A 21,634-nucleotide genomic window follows, 5' to 3' on the forward strand; every position below is an offset into this window, starting at 1 on the left:
TGAATTTGGAGAGGTCAGGGCACAAAGCAGCTCTCTGAAGGCATTCCCTATAACACAGTGCAGGCAAGAAGCGCAGGTTTGGTTTTCTTCAGTCATGTCCCACCTGTGGGTTATTACCTTGGGTTGCACTTTGAGGTTGAATCCCTGCTGTCCAACTGAGCGTCCCTATTCTGCACATCTTTACCACCTCCACGTTAAAATATGATGTTATCTCAGTGGAATCTTGAAGAAACTTTGGGAAGTTTCTTCTCAAATTTAACTGGAACACAAAAGGTTCCACTTAAATTTGAGAAGAAACTTCTTCCCAGTGAGGGTGCCAGAGCCTGGCCCAGGCTGCCCAGGGAGGTTGTGGACTCTCCTACTCTGGAGACATTCAAACCCACCTGGACACCTTCCTGTGTAACCTCATCTGGGTGTTCCTGCTCCGGTGGGGGGATTGGACTGGATGATGTTTCGAGGTCCCTTCCAATCCATAACATTCTGTGATTCTGTGAGATCAGTCCTTCCAGCTTTGGTTTCTCCTCGTTTTCTCTGGCAGTATCATTTACGAGGTGACGGGGATGTGGTTGTTCGGGAAGCTGTTCTGCAAAGTCTGGATCTCCTTCGACGTCATGTTCTGCACCGCGTCCATCGTCACATTGTGCTTCATTAGCCTGGACAGATACTGCTCCGTGGTGACCCCGTACCACTACTCCAAAAGGATGTCCCGTGGCAGGTGAGTGGAATCATTCCTCACTTTGGGTCCCTCCCCATTGTCACTTGGGCCATGGCCTGTATTGACTTGGGACCAGATGAGCTATTGGAAGGTGCTCCCCAAAAGCAGAGTGATGTGGGAGAAGGATCTTTGCACCATTTAAAACTCTGCAGATTTTTTTAATGTGGGGCAGGAGAAAAGGAGAAGGCAGCTGAGCTGGGTTGATGGTGCTCCTGGGAAAGCGCTTCTTGAGCTAAGGATGGGATGCAAAATGGGGTAGAAGCCAGTGGTGTGGGCTGATTTGTGCCTACAGCTTCTTCCCTTTGCAGGCATTTCATGGGAATGTCCCCAAGGCATAGGGGAAATGACACTCAGAAGCATGCATGTAGCAGTAGTCTTCCCCCTTGTAAGCTCACAAGGCTTTCTGAAATAGTATTTCTGGTGAAAATGCAGAGAAAACAGTGAGTTGCTTAAGCTCCTGTCATGGTTTCACTTGAAACATTGAGATGAGGACCGCAGGGTGGGGAAAGCTGTTGGAGGGTGGGCAGGGAGGATGCTGCAGCTGCTTTACAAGGCGGGTTCAGGCTTGTAGCAGGATGACCATGAGCCAGCACTGTGCCCTTGTGGCCAGGAAGGCCAATGGTACCTGGGGTGGATTAGAAGGTGGGTGGTTAGTAGGTCGAGAGAGGTTCTCCTGCCCCTCTACTCTGCCCTGGTGAGACCACATCTGGAATATTGTGTCCAGCTCTGGCGCCTCAGTTCCAGAAGGACAGGGAACTGCTGGAGAGAGTCCAGCGCAGGGCAACAAAGATGCTGAAGGGAGTGGAGCATCTCCCGTGTGAGGAAAGGCTGAGGGAGCTCGGGCTCTTTAGCTTGGAGAGGAGGAGACTGGGGTGTGACCTCATTAATGTTTATAAATATGTAAAGGGTGAGTGTCATGAGGATGGAGCCAGGCTCTTCTCGGTGACAACCAATGATAGGACAAGGGGTAACGGGTTCAAACTGGAACACAGGAGGTTCCACTTAAATTAGAGAAGAAACTTCTTCTCAGTGAGGGTGCCAGAGCCTGGCCCAGGCTGCCCAGGAAGGTTGTGGAGTCTCCTACTCTGGAGGCATTCCAACCCGCCTGGACACCTTCCTGTAACCTTATCTGGCTGTTCCTGCTCCGGCAGGGGGATTGCACTGGATGAGCTTTTGAGGTCCCTTCCAATCCTTGACATTCTGTGATTCTTTTGGGGATGTTTATGATTTATGGAGCGCAGGCAGTTACCGAAACAAGGGGGCTGCACAGCACACCATGTCGCGGAGCAAACGCCGCAATGGTCTGAGGATCTGGTGTCCATCAGCTCCACCTCTGTTGCTCCTCAGAGGATGGCCAGATGTTAAAGCTGACACAAAACAGAAAAATCTACATGCTGTTGTTTCAAATATTAACAAAAATCCTCTGTAAAAGCTTTCCTCCTCACTTTTTCGGGCAGCTCAGAGCACCCCTTACACTGACCCAGATTCCGAAAACCACAGACTCCATCACCCAGTCGTTAGAGATGCTTACGTATGAACTTGTTCCACCGCAGCTTTTTTGCTGCTTGGACGCTTGTCCAAGCGCTGTGGGACTGCAGAGCAGTGCTGTCCCACTGGGTTACCCTGGGGATTGAATCATACTGGGTGTTCTCAACTCAAAATAACTCAGATCCTCTCCCGGTCTCTTTTGCAGATGCATCGTGATGACCTGCATGGTCTGGGTTTACTCCTCCCTCATTTCCTTCCTTCCCGTCATGCAAGGCTGGAACGAGATCCCCGGGGTGGACTTCGATGCAGGCAGAGAATGCATCTTTGTCACCAACTGGATTTTTGCCATCGTGGCTTCTGCTCTGGCGTTTTTTGTGCCCTTCATGGTCATGTGCAGCATGTATTTCTTCATCTACCGCGCTTCACGGCTGAAAGCCACTCGTATCGTGTCTCAGACCCTGGAGATTCACTACCACCCCAACAGCAAGCGGCAGAACCATCTCCAGCTGGAGAACAAGGCCACGCGGACCATCAGCATCATCATTTCGGTCTTTGTGCTGTGCTGGCTGCCGTACTTTGTCCTGAACGTCTGGCTCGCTGCCAGAGGTACTGACTCCACCAGCACGGTCTTGGTTGATGCCTTCAAGATCATCACCTGGTTAGGGTATTGCAACTCCACCATCAACCCAATGCTCTACGCTTTCCTGAACCGGGACTTCCAACGGGCCCTGAAGAAGCTGCTTGTTTGCAGGCACAGGTCTCAGGTGGACATTGGAGAAGACATGGTTTCCATAGCCACGTTTTCCAAGACTGCTCCGGACCTAGAATACAGCGTTGTGGTGCCAGTGCCCAACGGTGCCCTGAAGGGCAAACCCAAGTAGGAGGGATGCAGAATCAGTGGCTGGAGGTGGTGATACAGAAAGTGCCAGAGCACATCTGCACAGAAAAATAATGGGTAGGAAAATAGGGGAAGGAAGGCCTGGAACTGTTCCAGCTCAGGGCATACGACAAAGATACATTTCTTCATCTTCCACAGCTTTACAAAAGAGGAACTTTGATATTTTAGGGGCAATTTGTTATAACTAATGGAGCTAATTCTTTCCTGGGTAATTATTTTTTAATGAGCACTTCCTAAGACAAATTTAATCAGTATGATAATGTGAACTCGTCTTTTTGTACAACCCGGTGATCTACAACTTAAATTGAGACAGTATTTCTTTCTTATCAAGCCACTGTAGCCCTCATTTTGCGGCTTACATTACAAATCTGACCAGCTTTAATAAGTCCGTGTGTGTCAGTCTGTGTACGGGAGCTGGCAAGAGGGATGTGGCCAAAGAGCAGAGGCTACTTCTTCACAAAGGCAGCACATGGCCCAGCACAGCCTGGGCTCTTGCTCAGGGTTCAACTCACTCGCTCCTGAAATACTGAGGGGTTCAGAGAGATTGAAACTATAGGATGAGTTCACCAGCAGACAGGAACGGGCAGGAGAAATGCTCCATGTGCTTAGACAGTGTGGCTGCCGTTTGTGAGATCTAAGATAATGGCTTCAGTGGCTTTCTGTGAATTATCTGTGAGTTTTCTTATTGATTCTGGAAGGGAATATTCTCTGTGTCAGACCCCAGGAGGTGAGCCAGACTTGCTGAAACGTTTCTCTGTAACACCAAGAGCACCGAATGCCCAGGGAGATACAGGTGACCAACACCAGCCAAACAGTGGATGTGAAGAGGAATTATTATGTGTGTGTTTCACACTTGTGATGTCCACACCATGATGCTGTGAGTGTAGCTATGGAGTCCTGCTGGACCACAGAACCATAAAAGCCATGATGATAAGTGGGAATACTTATTTTTGCTACTCTCAGGCGTTGCCTGGACTTCAAACAGCACCGGCTCCCCACAGGAGGGACATGAAGGATTATCCTGAAAAGGCAGGATTGCGCCCAAACATCTCTGCAGCATCATAATGGTGAGTAAAAGCAGGAGCTGAGCCCCCAGGACCACAGCATTTCTGTAGCAGCATCACATGAGGGCTGGTGGCTTGACAAGAGCCGTCGCTTCCCCCAGCACGATTCTGGTGGGATCTCATACTGCTTTACAGGGGACAGTCACTGCACTCAGAGTCTGATCCTCTGGGAACATGAAACACTTCAAGGATGGTTTTTAAAATGGCTTTTTCTGACTGCTCAGTTACCCACCTGGGACAGGCGAGGCTTCTGCAGCCTGGGAAGCGGCACAAACCCAGCAGAAAGATACTCAGGCTCACATATAGTGTTAAAACAACTGGAGTGAGGCACCTGGAGTGGTGTAGAATGTCACTTTGTTAATACAAAAGGAGGGTTTAGTGAAAGACCAGAGTCATTTTGCTCTTCCAGCTCAAAGACTGCAGAGAACTGTCTTCAGAGGTGTAACAAAAAGCAAGTAGCTGCTACCTGGAGCGGCTCAGCTACTGAAGACACTGGTACAGGGGTCAGAAGTTTTCTCTCGAGAGCTTGGGATAAGGAACAGCGCTGACCTGGGGCTGCAAGCACTGGGAGTCCTGTCATTTCTCATGGTGTCGGTTGGGTCTCCCAGCTCTTACGACTCCAATAACATGGAAGAGGTAAGGAGAATAATTACACAATCCTGCCTTTATTCTGGGGGAAACAGCTCAGTCCAGTGGGCACAAAGGTGGATGGGGCAGGATAATTGTTTGTGACACCCCCCAGCTCATTTGGATAAAACAGGGCAAAGAACTGTGTTTCAGCCTCTGCAAAAAAAAAAAAAAAGTTGTCAGGAGGGTACATACTGATTTCTATGGCCACAGGAAGACCTGAGACAGTCTGATAGCTGATTTCTAGATGTTGATAAACTGAAAGAAAGCAAATTAACTTCTCTGTGAGCCATCAGGTGTTCCTGCCACCAGGGCCATCATGTGAAGATCTCGCAGACAAGGGGGAAAGCTACTGTGATTTTTTGGTACAGAGCTGAGAAAAGCCTGTCTGTGTCCCTGTCCCTTCCAGGACGTGAGAACAGAGCAAAGGCACATTAGACCAAAGGTCTTTGGTTTTTCAGTCACGGTTGACCATGGCTTGAAGAGTTGACTGAAGTACATAGAATTATAGAACAGTTTGTGTTGGAAGGGACCTTCAAAGCTCATCCAGTGCCACCCCTGCCCTGAGCAGGGACATCTCACCTGAATCAGGTTGCTCAGAGCCCCGTCCAGCCTGGCCTGGGATGTCTCCAGGGATGGTTCATCCACCACCTCTCTGGCCAGCCTGGGCCAGTGTTTTACCACCCTCAGTGGCAAAAACTTCTTCCTCATGTCCAGCCTGAATCTCCCCTCTTTTAGTTTAAAACCATCACCCCTTGTCCTTTTGCAACAGATCCTGCTGAAAAGTCTGTCCCCATCCTTTTTATCAGCCACTTTTAAGCACTGAAATGCTGAAATAAGGTCTCCCCAGAGCCTTCTCTTCTCCAGGCTGAACAACCCACCTCTCTCAGTCTGTCCTCCCAGCAGAGCCATTCCATACATCCAGCAGAAGGACAGGGATGGAACAGGGAAATATAGTATAATTAAACTTGACTTAAGGAGAACAACAGGCTAGGTGCTTCTGGGCAGTCTGGTTCTGAAGAGCTGGTAAAACAGCCCTGGAGCTGATGGGGGTGTTGAAGCCCAGGTGAATGTTTCATGGCACAGAGAAGTGTCCTCTTCTCTCACTGGTGGGGCAGAGCAAGTAGAGCTGCGAGAGGCAGGGAAAGAAGTGCTGAGCTGAGAGGAAAACCTCTGCGATGAGGGAAAAGAATTCTGTATTCAAACCATGGAGCAAAAAGGAGCAAAGACAGGGCCAACACACTCCAGCATCCAGGGCTGAGAGAAGCAAAAACTGAGGCAGAGCTGAGCCTGTCCAGGTGCTTTTGTAGCTGGGGATGCGCCACACAGGGTGGGGTTTGTACATGCCTTTGAGAGCAAGTGTAGCATCCCAGAATACACACACACAGCCCTGGTGTGAACGTGTATGCTGGTTTTGGTACCGAAATGCCACAGGGCCCTTGGAAAAGGCAACTAACGCCCAGCACAGCTACACAGCAACTTACAAATACCTTACTTTTCATTTCCTGCACTCCACCTGTCATCACTGCACTGGCAGGGAAGCCAGAGAGGCTTCAAATGTGGCCACAGAACTGTGCGTTTAGAGCTGATGCTGAGGAAAATCCAAGGGAAGAGAACACGCTTAACTCTCTTCTGTTTTAACCCAGCTCAGCTTGATGAAGTTCTGCTTCTGACCAACTATTCACTGCAGCATCCGGGCTTCAACTGGCTGAGCCAGTATCTAGGAGAGTTATCGAACAGCACGAGGAAGACAATCTTTGTAATTCACTTCTGCCTTATCATAAAGCTGCAGAGTGTCAGCTGCTTTAATTGCTCATCATAGTGTCACGTCTCAGTCCAGACGGATTTGAATCCAGCATCCGTTTAAGAAACTGATTTCAGAGGCTACGACTTTAAAAATATAAGCCTGTAAAATAAGAAAATGCATTAAGCAAAAGCAGTTCTGATAGCCTAAGAACTATCCCTTCTGGGTTTCCCTCTTTGTTAACAGTTGAGAGATTGCGTCCATAATCCGCTCAGTTCACAAGAGCTCCGTTCCCTTCTTTTCTCAGGTAATATCTCACTTCCGAGCAGCATATTTATCTTTACATGCACTGGGGCAAGTATGTGACAGGGAAGCAAAGCAAGTGACAGAAATGCAGTACTCATCCTCCTGTTCCAACTTCTGCCACCCACAGCATGCACCGGTGGAGCTTTTGAACAGAAACAACTGCTATTTGGGTTTTTTTTTTTTAATAAATAAAAAAAGTTTATTAAATCATTTAGACTTGAAAGAAGTCACAATAATTAATGCACTCAACAATTATAGCAAGTGCACTCTGTACACCACCAACCCAAATGGATTGATTCTGTATTTTATAAATAAAAAATAACGTATTTACAATGAGAAATAAAAGCATGGCATTAGGCAGTTAAATTAGCAGATTACACAAATGCCTACCAGTTGATTTTTCAAAAAGTACAAATCTACAAGATTACATACGACACGTATGACTTCATTAGGCTTAAATTTTCAGAATCACAACATTTTCGTACATAATTTTTACTATGGCTCTTCCAAACGCTGCCTATAAAACTCCCCTTTTTATGGCAAAAAGCTCCTTTTCCTTCTCTACAAGTTTATCTGTATAAAATGCATTCCCTAAGATCTACTATAGTGCAGAAGTATGAAATGATTTCCCCTAATGCCTGGCTATGGAGAGTGACAGTATGTACAACTGTGGTACTTTTTTGCTTTAAAAATAGTGCATATTCTCTGTTTACCCACCAGGGACAAAATGGGAGTCATCATTCATTTCAAAATCATCTTCATTTCACCAAAGAGCAAGTGATCCGGATGGATACTCACTAGGTTTAGAGACTGTAAGTTGCTCTATAAAAATACAGTATTTTAATTCTATTTACACGTTACAGATCTCTCACTTACCCAGCAAGCTGACATTTACAAGCTTCAAAAAAAAAAAACCTCAACAAACCCCCCCAAAAAAGGATAATGGAGCACAACAGTGGTAAGCACAGTAGCTGGATGCATCCGCCTGGGAGAGCTAAGGTAAGAAAAATGGAATGTGACAAGTGTGGTTACTGGCTTTCGTTGGCTGTCAAAGTAAACAAAAATCTGCCCAACACGTCTTATACATTAAACATGGCAAAAAAGGTTAAAGTAAACTGTTTCCAAGATAGACATTCTGCATTGTAGGATCCTTCTGCTGAACAATCCCTGTAAAACCTGCCGAGTGGAAGAAGTGATCCTGAGGATAATTATTTGCTTGGTTGTCTCGAGTGCTTGTTTCCTGATAAACTCATTGTCCGTGACCTCTGCCTAAGCACTGGTTTTGCTGGGAGTTCCAAGTCTTCAAATACAGGATTTTCTATGATTGCTGCAGCCTCTGGCCTTTCAGTGGGACTTGGAGAGAGCATGTCCTTCACCATGGTGTACTGAAAGAAAACACAACATGCTACATGAACCAAGCCGTAAATTCTTCCTTATTTCATGTTCTGATTTCAATTGGGCTGTATGAACGAATGGAAAACGTCCCCCCAGTTGCTTTCTGAGTAATTGGGTATTAGGGCTTTGGCAGACTAGTGGGAAGTGCATTAAACATTTGAAAATGAATATCTGAAAGTACATCCCATAAACTGTCTTTACTGACAAGGATTACAGTCAATTTGGAAAATCAAATCTGACCCAAGATTCAATAGAATTATAAAACTTTTACATTAATTTACAATCAAAAGAATTTAAAAACATATGACATATCATTTATGAGTAATTTTTAGCTTCATGTTTAAGCCATGCCGTAATTTTTCACAGTGAATTACAGGTTTTCCTTTAAATATACAGCGGTTTGAACATTTGTTTCAAATTTAATCAGAATTAATGTCCTGCTCCAGCTGAGCGCAGCACATCACATTCCCCCGGGCAGCCTGCAGCTGTAAAGCGAGAAACCCTGGGCTTAGCTGCTGAAACTACCATAAAAACCTGAAAGCATCTCAGCTTTTATACTGGTGAGGTTTTGTACATCACCTCCCCTTTATCTGCAATCATATCACTTTAAAGATGGGACAAAAACCCAGCACAATTTGCTCATGTGGCTCCTCCCATGTGAGAGATGCAGTTCCTGGAGTGAGATCCTACCTGTACCTCCCCTTTACCCATCCACAACTCTGCACTTTGTGAATAGGGATTTGTAGCAAGAAATCATGTTAAGATACAGGTGAGACGAATGAAAAAGTGATTTCTGGCAATACCGTGTCGTTACTGGAGCTAAACTGTGGCAAAACTATCATCATCCACGTTATTGTAATGTTATAACTTTGAAATGTAGAAAAGCACAGGGATAGAGAAATACATCGTAATAAGCTTTTCCCCTACTCAATTTTTATCTACAAAGCAATTGGAAAGCAAATTTAAAAAGCTACAATAATTAAAGAAAAAGCTACAATTAATAGTGTCAGATATACTTACCTCATGTGCATATTTCTGAGTGAACAATGGTGGAAACTTCAGATTTCTAACATCACTTAATGTCTGCAAAAAATATTAAGAAAAACATGTAACTTTTCCAGAATACCATTCTTCAGTAGTATTGCTCTATTATTCTTCAAAATATATGCAAACAAATCAGCCTGATGGAAAACAACTTAGTTTAAAGACTTCTTTAGCGGTCAAAAATCACAACAGATGTAAACAGGGAAGTTGCCGCTTCCCTGGGTGTGCATCCTGCACTAAAAATCGTGTTACTGAATTGTGATTCTGATCTTTACAGTTTTAAATCAGCCAGAGACACAAACTCGTGCTTTCTCACTTCGGCTCAATGAAGTCAGTAAATCCCCACACTGCCCATAGTCCCCAAGATCATCTACACCAGCATCAAGACACATGAACGGGCTCCGTCTTAACAACATAAGCACTGGTCTCTTTTTGATGTTTATGGACTAAGGAGCAGATTTATCAGCAGACTGGGAAGCGGTTAATGTCTATTTCTGTGTCCTTGCAGGCACCTGTCTCCTTCAGTACTTCTTCCATAACCAACCCACCGGCTCCATCTAGTGACAATAATTTTCCCCATGTTCAGCCATGCAATTATTTGCAGCAGCCTATCTTGTCAATTTAGGTTCTATAATTTCCAGCAACCCGCTTTTGCATGGTTTTAGCGCATAAAGGCAATATTCAGCACTTAATTTCTTTTAGGAAGGATCTCCTTTTGCAAAAGTTTGAATGCAGAGTATAAGAATTCTGAAGTGAATATTCAATTCATTATGACTTCACCGAAAGTAAAAACTGGCCAGTTAACAGTGATGGGCAATAGTCAAACTCCTGTTCAAGAGGAGTTTCAAATAATCGTTCTCCTTCTCTACCAATTCAGTCTAGTGATCTGTTTTCAAATACCTAATTTGGAAATAAATTGCACAGCCACAGACCAATGCCAACAGCCTGAGACAGGGGAGGTCTCACACTCCTCCTCTGTGGATTTTTCCAGCCCTTTGTCACAGATTCCTGGAGTTTGCTGGGCTACCTGCTCAGGCGGAGCATGTTTTGCTCCAGCAAATAGTGCTAATGCTTGGCTGATGCCAATGAAAACCTCAGTGTAACAACTCAGAAATAACTACTAGAGTAGCTAAACTCCACAACTTGGCAATAAAGGGGTAATGGGTCTTTCTGATTTAATCAAAGAGTGCAATGACAGTGATAATCACGGCAAATTAAGGCACTGCCTTTACCCTCTTATGAAGCAGAACATCAGAATTAGATGCCATTTAGGATTCACTCAGATTACTTGCCTTGCTTCTATACTCATGACAGAACTTAGAAGAGCAAAGCGTGAAGTCACTGTTGCAAGAGATCCTGAGAATCCCGGATAGCTCTTTACTGGGTATGTGACTCACTAAAAATGATTTTATTTAGGGAAATTGAAACTGGGCTTCAAGTTAAGCACCATCATTCCTCCTCTAGACTATTCTCTTTTGTACCAGGAAAAGCCAGAGCATTTTAAGCAAGAGAATGTGACACCAGCATAGGTCAACATTTTGTCAGGCTGCATTCAAGGTGTGGTTCAAGCTGCCTTTTAAATCTCTGCTAAAATCAATCCAGAATTCAAACACCCAAAGCCTATTTAAATGATAATTACAGCTTACGATGACTTTCTGTCCTGCATAGGTTGCTGGTCACCATATACAAGAGGAAAAACCTTTCTGGCCACAGCCCCTGTTCTCTCTGAACTTGTTCCTGAGCAAGATGGATCTCATACACATTTTAACAGCGAGGATGAGTTATTATAGACGGTCAAACCTCCCAAATTCCCAGCTGATGCAATGAAAGTCATCGATTACTGGGAAGATTTTGCTTGAAGCTGAGCAAGACACAACTAAAAGTTACTATAGGAAACGCAATTTTTCACTAAGCGCTTTGGGTGAAAAAGCATTGCAGATGCAAACGAGGGAAGAAATGATACAAATGCACAGCATGGTTCCAATTCCTGAATGAAAAACAAGCTGGTAGGCTTAAAGTCACAAGCTATATTTGTTGCTTGAGTTCTTGGATAGCCTAGTTCAATAGTTTCTCTTACTTGGCTTGACAACAGAGGAGCTTTGCAAAGAAATTAAGGCCTCAATTCAACTGCACACATTAGGAAGACTGCAATTTATTTTCCGTGATTCAGGGGGTCTGTACAAGGCTGATAAAGAAGTTGTGCTCCTAATTGCAAGACTTTTTCAAAATGGAGAAGAGCCTATTTGCAAGTGTTTCACGAAGCAAACAGCTATTTTAAACAAATGATCAAACTGAGGATAATCCGATACCGTACATACCCTGACCCTCTCCATCTGTGTGCTGAAAGGATAAAGCAGCTCAAAGAGAATCAGTCCCAAAGAAAAGATATCCACTTTGTGCGAATAGGTGTTCCCACAGATCTGAAAATGCAAAATTAGCGTTAGGTAAATCAAGCTACTCACTGTATGGAATTATGTACAATGTGAACAACCCCCTTCCAAGTCAACATATGGAAGGATTAGCCCCATGCAGAGCTGAAAACTCCAGGACAGACACACTGGCACATTTCAAATGAACCTGGGTGAGCACAGCCCTGTTCATCAGCTCCTCTTTGCAGACCCAACTGTAATATGAAACGTTTCCTTTTACTTAAACATCATGCAAAATAGTGCGTCCTTGCTCAATTAACTTGAATATTACAGAGTTATCTTTCTACTATATTAAAATCAAATTAATGCACACAAGTACACATAATCATCCACTTTTTTGCTATAACTAATATTAATTTTGGAATGCAATTTAGTTCAAAATTCTACTTTGATGAGAAAGAATTTAAGTCACTTGATTGCAACAATTTATTAGAAAGAGTGCCTGATCTTTGAGCTCCTGGGAATTCAGGTGTCTTCCAGGCACCACCAAATGCAGCTTTAGAGCAGAGAGCACAAACCTGTTCTGGGCTCATGTAGAGTTTGGTGCCTACTTGTCCTGTGTGCCTGGCGTAGGCTGGCATTGGGGTCAGTACTGATTCCTCCTCCTCATCTTGGTCCATAGCGGTTACCAGTCCAAAATCCCCAACCTTTACAATGTCGTCCATTGTGAAAAATATATTGGAAGGCTAAGAGAACAAACAGGTGAAAAGAAAAAAAAGTATGTAAGTAATAAACAAGTCTCTGTGTTTCAGCAGATACAACACTTCATTCTAATTCACAGAACATGTGCTGTTGAGGCTAAAAATGCTCATTAAACACCCAGTTAGCAGAACCAGCTAAGAATCTTGGCTATTCAAGAAAAAGGAATTAATTCTGCATTAGTCTCCCTTCCTGAAACTCAGACTGCTCATTTTTTGTCTTCCAGGAGAGGTTTACTAACACTACACAGGTCTGCTGAGTAACATACAAAAAAGCCATCAGCTGTGGGGAACAGCACAGATAGTTCTCCAGCTCTCCATCACATGGCAAATTCACACCAGATCCTGGAGTTCTAACTCTTAGCCTTTTTTAATCTAATCTCCGAGCGCTAAACTCGTTTGCAATATTATTAACCAGCACGTACCGTGTCATTTTAAGTTATCGATACACTGGAAGTCTGGGAACAAGGTCTGCTTTTGGTTGCTATTGTGCAATGTAGTTTGTTTTGGATACAAGCTTAAGAACTTTGCAGTTCACAAAAGCAACAACGGTGATGATCTGGCTTAACCTCCTTTAGCTTGTTTGCCAGGTAGCACCATCCGTGGCTTAACCTACTGATAAAGGAGAGTGGAGCTGAGGTGTCCCCTTGCTAATGTTAAATATTTCAGGTGGCTTCTCAAGAGACTTGTGGCTGAAAGAATAAATAGCACATGCCAAATGAATGCTTATTTCTTTGCAACATGACTGCTGCAAATAAAAACAGGCACAAATTCGGGAAGGACAGACTGATCCTGCAAGGGGGGAGAAGCAGCAGGATTGTGTATGGGGAAGGGGCTCAGGATTGGTAGGTGGTGCTGGGCAAGCTCCTTTCAATGCTCCTGGAACCTTTAAGGCTGGTAGAACATGGTCCATGTTTTGTTGACATAAACCCTGGAACAGGAGGAGTCAGATACAGAGCAAAATTGTTCCACAAGATCAAAGGACTGCAAAGGCGAACTATTTCAAAGTCCATCCAACTTCTCCGTTAAAGACAAAGCCACTCTGTGCAAGAGAGAAACTAGACAGGACTTTTTTCAAGCTGAGATAAGCACTACAGAAATAGATATAACTTGTTAGTTCCACAGCGCCCACATCCTGCCTCTAAAACGGCCTCTGAGCCAGGTTTTATCTCCCGATATATTTTCCTGTAATAAATGTCACACCCTTCAGAGTCACAGCTCATCTAGTGCACAAAAGCTCCAGCCCTGTAAAACTATTGTGTCTTCAGGCTCTCCCTGAAGCATCAACACAGCATCCACCCTCTGACTGCACACACGCATGGTTAATAAGCTTTTTATCTGAATTATAACGTTCAAGGCACAAACGTCTCTATGGGGGATTTGTATCCTGTTTTCTTGATCTCCACTGCCCTCCTCCTGCAACAAACGCACAACAAGTCAACAAGATCCATCTTGCTTCATGGACCAAAACTCTTCTTGACAGAATGTTTTATTTCTTGTACTTCTCTGGTTGAAAACAGATCTCTGAATGGGCTGGTGTATCGTTTCTACAAAAAAAGGAGAATGGACCCTCTGCTATTGCAAACTGCCAGCAAAAATAAGCAACCAAGACCCCACTGGGAAAGAGGAAGCCTAAAGCAGATACACACAATTTTGGTTTAAATTAGAAAAATACAGCCACCCTCTAGTTTAGTTCTATTGCCACCTGCACAAAGAAATTTCTCTCCAGATTCTTCAGTCAGGGTAAGAATTCCCATTTTTTCACAGGTATGAATAAGCTACTGACACATCTGGAAGACTGCTGTTTAATTCAATTAATTCTGCAAAGTGTATCCAAGACTGTTCAGGCAGTTCTACGAAACTCAATTTCTTTTGAGCTGTCAAGCATGACCGACAGCTTATCCTGGGAATAACAGTAAATTCACTTGACAGACAGACTTCTGTTTCTGTACTTCATTTTCTTCAGAAGAATTTGAACTGTGACCTATTCACTTGCCTCCCCAAACTCCTGCTGTCTTGTCATTACAATATCTCTGATTAGCAGGAGCCTAATTAATGCATCTCAGTGTGCACTGTTCATTTAAATATTTAAAAGATCTGCCTGAATCTTTCAATATGCATGCAGACAAACTTAATTTCAGAAGTCAGTGAGTTGGTGGTGGTGCCAATAGGAGCAAGAACTGCCTCCAGCAAAGACAAAACAGCTTTGCAGGTTATTTGCTTATTAGTGCTGGCAAGAAATTAGGGTTGCATGGCCAATCTCTTGGACAAATTACAAAATTAGGTGAGATGTGTTCCAAGGAGCTTCTGAAAACTATAGAAGAAACAATTAAATACACTGGCTCTTGTTTTGACCAAATTAACACATAACAGACAAATAAAGTTCCAGGATCTAAGAATAACATCTATACACGCATGGGAAGTTTTCTGAAACAGAAGTTGCTCATTCAGGGAGACCCTTTCCAAATTGTTCCAAAATAAAATCTCTTCTTCAAATTGCTGCCAGTACTGAACTTTTAAAATGCTCCAACAAAATGCTGCACAACTGCTGAGACTAACACAGTTTAAAGTTAAAGTCTACATAAGCTTACTGAACAGTGATCTCAGCACTGACTGCAGAGTCCCAACTGACAGTATTGTTAAAGCAAGTTATTAATTAACATGCCTAGCAACACATCACTATAGACGTTTAATTACATCTCTGTTCAGTTTCTCAAGGACTACAGATTTTTCAGATAACTGGTTCAAGGTAATTGTGTAATGCTGATGGGGAAAGAAAATACTTGGGTGGGCTCGTGAGTTTTTTAACTTTGATGTATCCTGTCAGTGTTACTGAATCTGAATCCCCTCTTACTGCCACATCTGAGGTGGCTTTTCTTTCTACTGATACCAAATCATTACCATCTGAGAAGCTACAGCAAAGGTTATAATCATTTCAGTATTTACTCCGCTGAGGTGGGTATTAATGCAAAGAGAATCAGGAACTGCCTCTTTACCGTTTGGCAAAAGCAATCCCTTTCTCAGAGCTTATTGTAAGACTAACTTCAGCTGGGCTCTTTAATTAAATTCTGGCATTTGGTAGCACATTGTAGTGCTAAATGTTCCAGGAAGATTAGGCACTAAGGCAGGACCATAAGCAAAATAAAAGACGATGTACAAAAAGTTACTCCTGACTTCAGCTACATTAAATGGCAGAGGTTTAAACCACCTTTCCCAGTCTTAACGGGCTGTTGTCAGACATTAAAAAGATGATGAATCCTTCAGAAAGCCGCATTGACTCAGAATTCAACTCCGGGACAGTTCACATTTCAATCCCAGAGCAGCAATACTTAATTTTTATTTCCTCTAACCAGGAGTAACATTGCTGCTCTTACACAGTATTGCTATAGAAAGAAGAAGGAAAATACCAGAATTAGAATCACAGAATCACTTTGGTTGGAAAAGACCCTTAAGATCATCGAGTCCAACTGTAAACCTAACGCTGCCAATTACCTGCTTCACTTGAAACAGTACAACAAGCTCCAAATTAGTTTTCTTTGCCACACAGCTCTGCAATGAATGATGCTGTGTAAAGAACCTTAATTAAAAATGCCATCAAGCAAATGCAGCTGATCTGTGTCAGGTACAAGAACTCTTGCTGTACGAAAGACACTAATTGCAATAGTGAATGATTAATGTTGATTTCCTGCAGTGCTGCACCACCAGATTATTGTACAGACGTTAACTTGGGTTTTTAATACCCATGCTGAGGTCACTGATAACAGTCAATAATTTTAGCAGGATTTGTCTCTCATGCCGTATTACTCCCACATAGGAAAAAAATTTACCTGTATCCACACACTCATGACCTGTCAGTTTAATACAGAACTTCACACTGAGCTTAACAGCCTGGCACTATTATGAGCAGTCAAAGGGCAACAAAGATGATTAAGGGAGTGGAGCATCTCCCTTATGAGGAAAGGCTGAGGGAGTTGGGGCTCTGGAGCTTGGAGGAGACTGAGGGGGGGACCTCATTAATGTTTACAGATATATAAAGGGTGAGTGTCAGGAGGATGGAGCCAGGCTCTTCTCGGTGACAACCAATGATAGGACAAGGGGTAATGGGTTCAAACTGGAACACAAGAGGTTCCACTTAAATTTGAGAAGAAACTTCTTAGTGAGGGTGACAGAACACTGGAACAGGCTGCCAAGGGGGGTTGTGGAGTCTTCTACTCTGGGTCATTCAAAACCCGCCTGGACACCCTCCTGTGTAACCTCATCTGGGTGTTCCTGCTCCAGCAGGGGGATGGGACTGGATGAGCTTTTGAGGTCCCATCCAATCCCTGACATTCTGTGATCCTGTGAAATTTGGAATTGCTAGTTTAAGTTTCTCATGCAGTGGAAGGACAGCTGCCCTGTGTTGCCATTTGAGTCAGTCCATGTATTTCAGGAATGTCACAGAACCAGAGACTTCTGTATGACACTCTGGTCACAGATCATTCAAGTTACAATAGCTCCAAAGAGAATCTCATAGTACTAAACCAGGAAACATTTGCCTATGGGACACAGCCACTGAGATACCCAGTTAGAACCAGAATTTGCGAAGTTCAGGCACTCAAGTGATGATCATGCCAATAGATCAATAAAAAAACAAAAACTCAACACATTTGTTACAGTAAGCTATGGATACAAACCTTGAGATCCCTGTGCATTAATCCTTTGCTATGCAGAAAGTCAACTGCTTCAGCTATCTGCAGAAATATCTGCAGACACTCTGTCCTTTCCCTCTCCTCTATCATGCATCTTCTGCTCATCCAGTCTTTGAGGTTCTCTTTCCGGCAGAGCTGCATCTGGATATAAAGATACACCTTTGGAGAGGTGGGCTTGACTTTTTCTGTAGTATTTTTAGAAAGGTCCAGGCTTAAACTTGTTGGCCTTGGTGGAGAAACAGAGAGAGGGCTTCCTGAAGCAGATGTCTTGTTATCAGATTCCTTTGTAATTTTTGCCTTATCCTCAGAAAGACTTTCATCATGTGAAACATCAATTTTATCTTCCTTACTAGAAACATTTCCACAACCAGAATCCTCAAAGACAATAGAAGAGGAGGTCCCTTCCCTCAGGTGTATGACAGGAACAGCTGAACAAATTTCCAAGGAGCGACCCAGCTCATTTTTGTTGACAGCACTGTCTTCTCCATCACAGCCCGTAAGGACACTCTCCTGAAGGTTTAATAGTGGATCTTCTGACTGCTGTAAGTCCCTGTTGTCCGTGGTAGAAAATTCCAGAGGAGAAAACTGGCTTCCAGATGAATCGGACTGACCACAAGGTATTCCCACAGACCTTACCCTCTCCGATGAAGTGGCAATAACTTCAATGTGCTCCTTCGTGGAAAAGGGCTCCGTTCTGATCTTAAACGATGGAACGTCCATCGGACTGGGAGAACTGAGCGGCCAATCAGTGCTAGAAAAACAAAATTGAGAGATCGATAGTACAGAACTTCATTCCACTACAAGTGCATTTTCAGAAGCCCAGGTTTCAACAAGTGCTACCTCTGAGAACTGTGTCAGACCTTAACGATAAATAACTACCCAAGCGTGGGAATTACTAATAATGATGATTTAGCATCCCTTTTTTTTAGCCAGGATAATATTTTCTCATTGAGACAAGAGTGTTGATAAGGGAAAACTTAGCAAGCTCTACTGCCTGGATTCCCAATGTGCAATCAGACTAATCTTCAGCTTGAAAAACATCAGTCCTTTAGAACATGCATTGCAATGACTATTTAAAGCACCTTGGAAGAATTACAGCTGTGAAATGTTAATTTGGTGCCTGAAATATAAAGGTCGCTGTATTCTAAAAATTGTTAGGCATGTTAAGATGTTATTATGAGACCGCTAAATAGTCTTGTATTAGGCTTCATTCATTAAATGCTAACATACACCCGCTTTTCCTTTAACATCCTCTAACTCCTTTATCTAAATTTTCCATTTTTAACCGACTTTGACCACGCTTTATAAATCACCACTCTGATTATCCCTCACAGATTTATGTTGAAATAAATGAATCAAACCATGGGAGTACTGGATCAGATCCATCTAAATCAAAACAAAAAAAGGAAAGCAGTGGAAAGGAACAGAAAGCACAGAGATGCCAAAGTTTAAAATCGAATCACAGCAGCAATGCTCCAGCTTCCAACCACCGAAAGATTCAATTACAGAAGTTAAATTAATAACTACAAGACATTTCCTAAGCTGAAAGAAGGACCTTAACACAATAGAGGACCCAAAAATCTGTGTGATACATGACGTATCTGTACATTGTTCAACTGAAAAGTTGACGGACTAAGTTAATAACCATCTCTTTCCTACAGTCTTTCCATCTCCCTGGGTCATCTACCAGTTCTCCAGTTCTGTTGATGTACAACCCCAAATTCAATTGTTAAGTTACCTTTCATCTTTCAACCACTGTTCATCCATCTTTTCCTGCCATCTCTCGGGTGGAGCTTCCAGCCATGCATTGAAATACCGAACGATACCTGGATGCTCAAGTTTAGCTAGCGCCTTGACTTCCCGCATCACCTTTTCACGGGCCAGCTCCCTAGGGTTTGGGGTGAGGAGAAGAAAAACAGGGACACGGTCACATAGAGCAACAGCATAGCATAGAAAATTCTGCAAAGGAATTTAATCAAAGATAGCCTGGTAGTATTGGTCATCACGCCAAAAGACAGATATGTCTTAAATCCCCCAGAGTAACTCCTTTAGGTTAGAAGTGCGGGGGCTCAGTATGTGCTCATAGCAGCTAAGTATTTAGTCATCCTTTTTCAAATAATTACGGGCAGCAAAACTGAGAAGAAAAGGTTCATCTTGCTCTCAAGTGCTTACAAGGATAGAAAAGAAGACCACTAAACAGCAATATTCTACAGGGATGTAGAAGACACTGACACAAAATACAGTAATACCTTAGTATTTCTTTTTTAATTGGCATAATATAAGGAGAACGCATAAAGACTATCTCAGTTCTATGGACAGGAAGGCAGGTAGCCTGCTATCTTATTGAAGTAAATAATCTCTCTTCGTAAGACCATAGCTGGATCAAATGAAGTCAGATGGTTTTATCTACTGGGTTTTAATATGCTTGGGAAAGAAGAATTCAGGCTACCTTAAATTTCCGAACAAAACCTTTTTTATGTTAAATAGTCACACTTATTTAACATATTAAAAAAATAGTAATTCTAGATAGCTTTACCCCCTCCCTCTACTGGCCTGCCTGTTGCTGTTCTAACTTGAGATTTCCAGAAGCAGTGTCTCCCATCTCCCACTAAAAGGAAGTGCTGCAAGCTCTGTGTGGGGTAATTCAGCAGCGTGGCTTGACCACCTATGACTGAAAGAAAAGGTAGGGCTTGTGGGACCAGGAAATTAAACAAATGGACAAATGGGAGTCAGAAAAGCTGGTGAGGGAGAGAGAAAAGGAAGAGAAGGTGGAGTAGGAAAGGTGAGGAGAGGAAGGAGAGAAGCAAATTAACAGCGCTACAAGTAACTGGTCCTGTTATCAAAGGCTCTATTCATCAAGGAAATGAAGGAGTTCCCATGTAGCTGCAGTGTCCTCACGAGGGTCCTGCTATGCAAGTATTTTAGCCAAGCAGTTCACCCTTCTGCTGTGATTACATATGCCAAATTCTTGATGCCAAAGCTAAATCAGCCCCCCACCATTAAAAAGTATCTCATTCATCCTGCTGTAATATCTGGGAAACCAGTTCAGGAACAGATGGTTCAGTGTAGGACGGAATCCCACCATTCATTCTTCTATATCTCACACAACTCATTCCTTACCTGTTAGGTAAACGGATCCTTTTAATAGCATAGTTGCAGTCGTCCACTTTATTTCTGGCTTCAAAAACTACTCCAAAACCTCCACGACCCAGACACTGAATTGGTTCAAAATCTGTCAGATATCTAGAAGGAGAAGGGTGTGAGGAAGGGACAGGAGAATGGAGGGAGGATAGAGGAGAAAAATGCATTAGTACAGATAGAAAAACAAAGTCATTTTTTACTAGAAGTGAAATATCTCTGTACAGGCAAAACATGCAAACAACTCGAAGCATTTCTTGTCTTTTTTCCCTGCTCACCCACAAAGGCAATTAGGGGGTCACCTGTTTATGAAATGGATAGTTGGTGATTACGCATTTATTCAGTGTCTGTCTCAACCCAGCAAGATCCACATGACAAACTGAAGAAGTTTTTCGGAAGATCGGGCTGCATGTTTACTGGATCATGGACCATACGTATGTAACCTAAGCTTCTATACCCAAACTAGGTGGTGACAGGTATTTCCTGAATCATGATTTGCCTTTAACCCCACCCCAAATAACCATTTCTGCAAACAGTCATTCTAAACATCCCCTCCGAAACACCACTGTTTTTAAATCTCACTACCTGTCATATTCTTCATTTTAAATACTCTAGTTCTTACTTTCAGTGAGTTACAAATGTATAGGAAATGCTCACATCTCTCCAGAGTATCACGCCATATCCCTAATACACCCTTCTGTCTTAACCAAATCCTTCCTAACAGCAGCAAAGGTTTATTCAAAATCTAAACTGCTTATTCTGCAGAGCATATAAAACATCAGCTGTTTCCATCTGCAATTGCCTTTCTCTGCTTTAATCCATGAACACAGAAGCAGAGGGAGTAAACACTTATTAAGATCTTCAAGAATCAAGCTTCCATTTAATGTATCAGAAGGAAACATGAGAGCAACATTCCTGATCACAGGGATCTTGTAGACTCTCTGGGATTGCTTAGACTAATCATAACTGCACTCTCCCATCGCTAACAGGTGACAGGGCTCTTTGTGTCAGTTACCAATTATCCTGTGAAGTCAGAAGAACAAGACTAGGGCAGGTAAGAACAAATGAGCATCTACTCTTCCCTCCAGATAGTTTGAGTTGTCACGCTAAAAACCCCATACATGTTGTGCTGAACTGAGCTCACCTTGACACGTATCCAGAGCTCTTGGCGTCGCTCCAGCCGCTGTCTTTAACGTCTCCACAAGCGGGCTCGTATTTACTGTCGGTCTGACACTGCGTTTCAGACTCCTTCCGCAGCTAACGGGGGTTACCAAACCAAGAACAAAAAACCAAAAATTTCAGCTCCCTGTGTACTTGAGACGAGTTTGTACCCCTAGATACAGCACTGAATAATTTCAGTGTAATATCTTGGATATGTTTGAAGCAGCCTAATCTGCTTG

At 43.2% G+C, this 21,634-nt stretch overlaps 2 protein-coding genes across 2 annotated transcripts in view; one reads left to right on the top strand and one right to left on the bottom strand.

Annotated features, from left to right (window-relative positions):
- LOC309439517 (histamine H2 receptor-like) overlaps positions 1–3,084 on the top strand; it is a gene marked incomplete at both ends in the record, with an annotated part of 33,010 nt that extends 29,926 nt beyond the window's left edge. Inside the window, 2 exon segments of the mRNA XM_082052184.1 lie at positions 539–715; positions 2,409–3,084. Coding sequence (XP_081908310.1) covers positions 539–715; positions 2,409–3,084 — 853 coding nt within the window.
- Positions 3,085–7,023: 3,939 nt separating this feature from the next.
- Positions 7,024–21,634, bottom strand: part of EIF2AK3 (eukaryotic translation initiation factor 2 alpha kinase 3) — a 44,409-nt gene continuing 29,798 nt past the window's right edge. The window contains exons 10-17 of the mRNA XM_082051423.1: positions 21,379–21,491; positions 20,217–20,339; positions 18,835–18,984; positions 17,082–17,847; positions 12,229–12,396; positions 11,600–11,701; positions 9,258–9,320; positions 7,024–8,227 (exon numbers count right to left, since the gene is read on the bottom strand). Coding sequence (XP_081907549.1) covers positions 8,051–8,227; positions 9,258–9,320; positions 11,600–11,701; positions 12,229–12,396; positions 17,082–17,847; positions 18,835–18,984; positions 20,217–20,339; positions 21,379–21,491 — 1,662 coding nt within the window. The 3' untranslated portion in view covers positions 7,024–8,050. The remainder of the gene's footprint in view (positions 8,228–9,257; positions 9,321–11,599; positions 11,702–12,228; positions 12,397–17,081; positions 17,848–18,834; positions 18,985–20,216; positions 20,340–21,378; positions 21,492–21,634) is intronic.

This window comes from Streptopelia decaocto (assembly GCF_964273445.1).
Source record: "Streptopelia decaocto genome assembly, chromosome: 4".
Lineage (NCBI taxonomy): Eukaryota > Metazoa > Chordata > Aves > Columbiformes > Columbidae > Streptopelia > Streptopelia decaocto.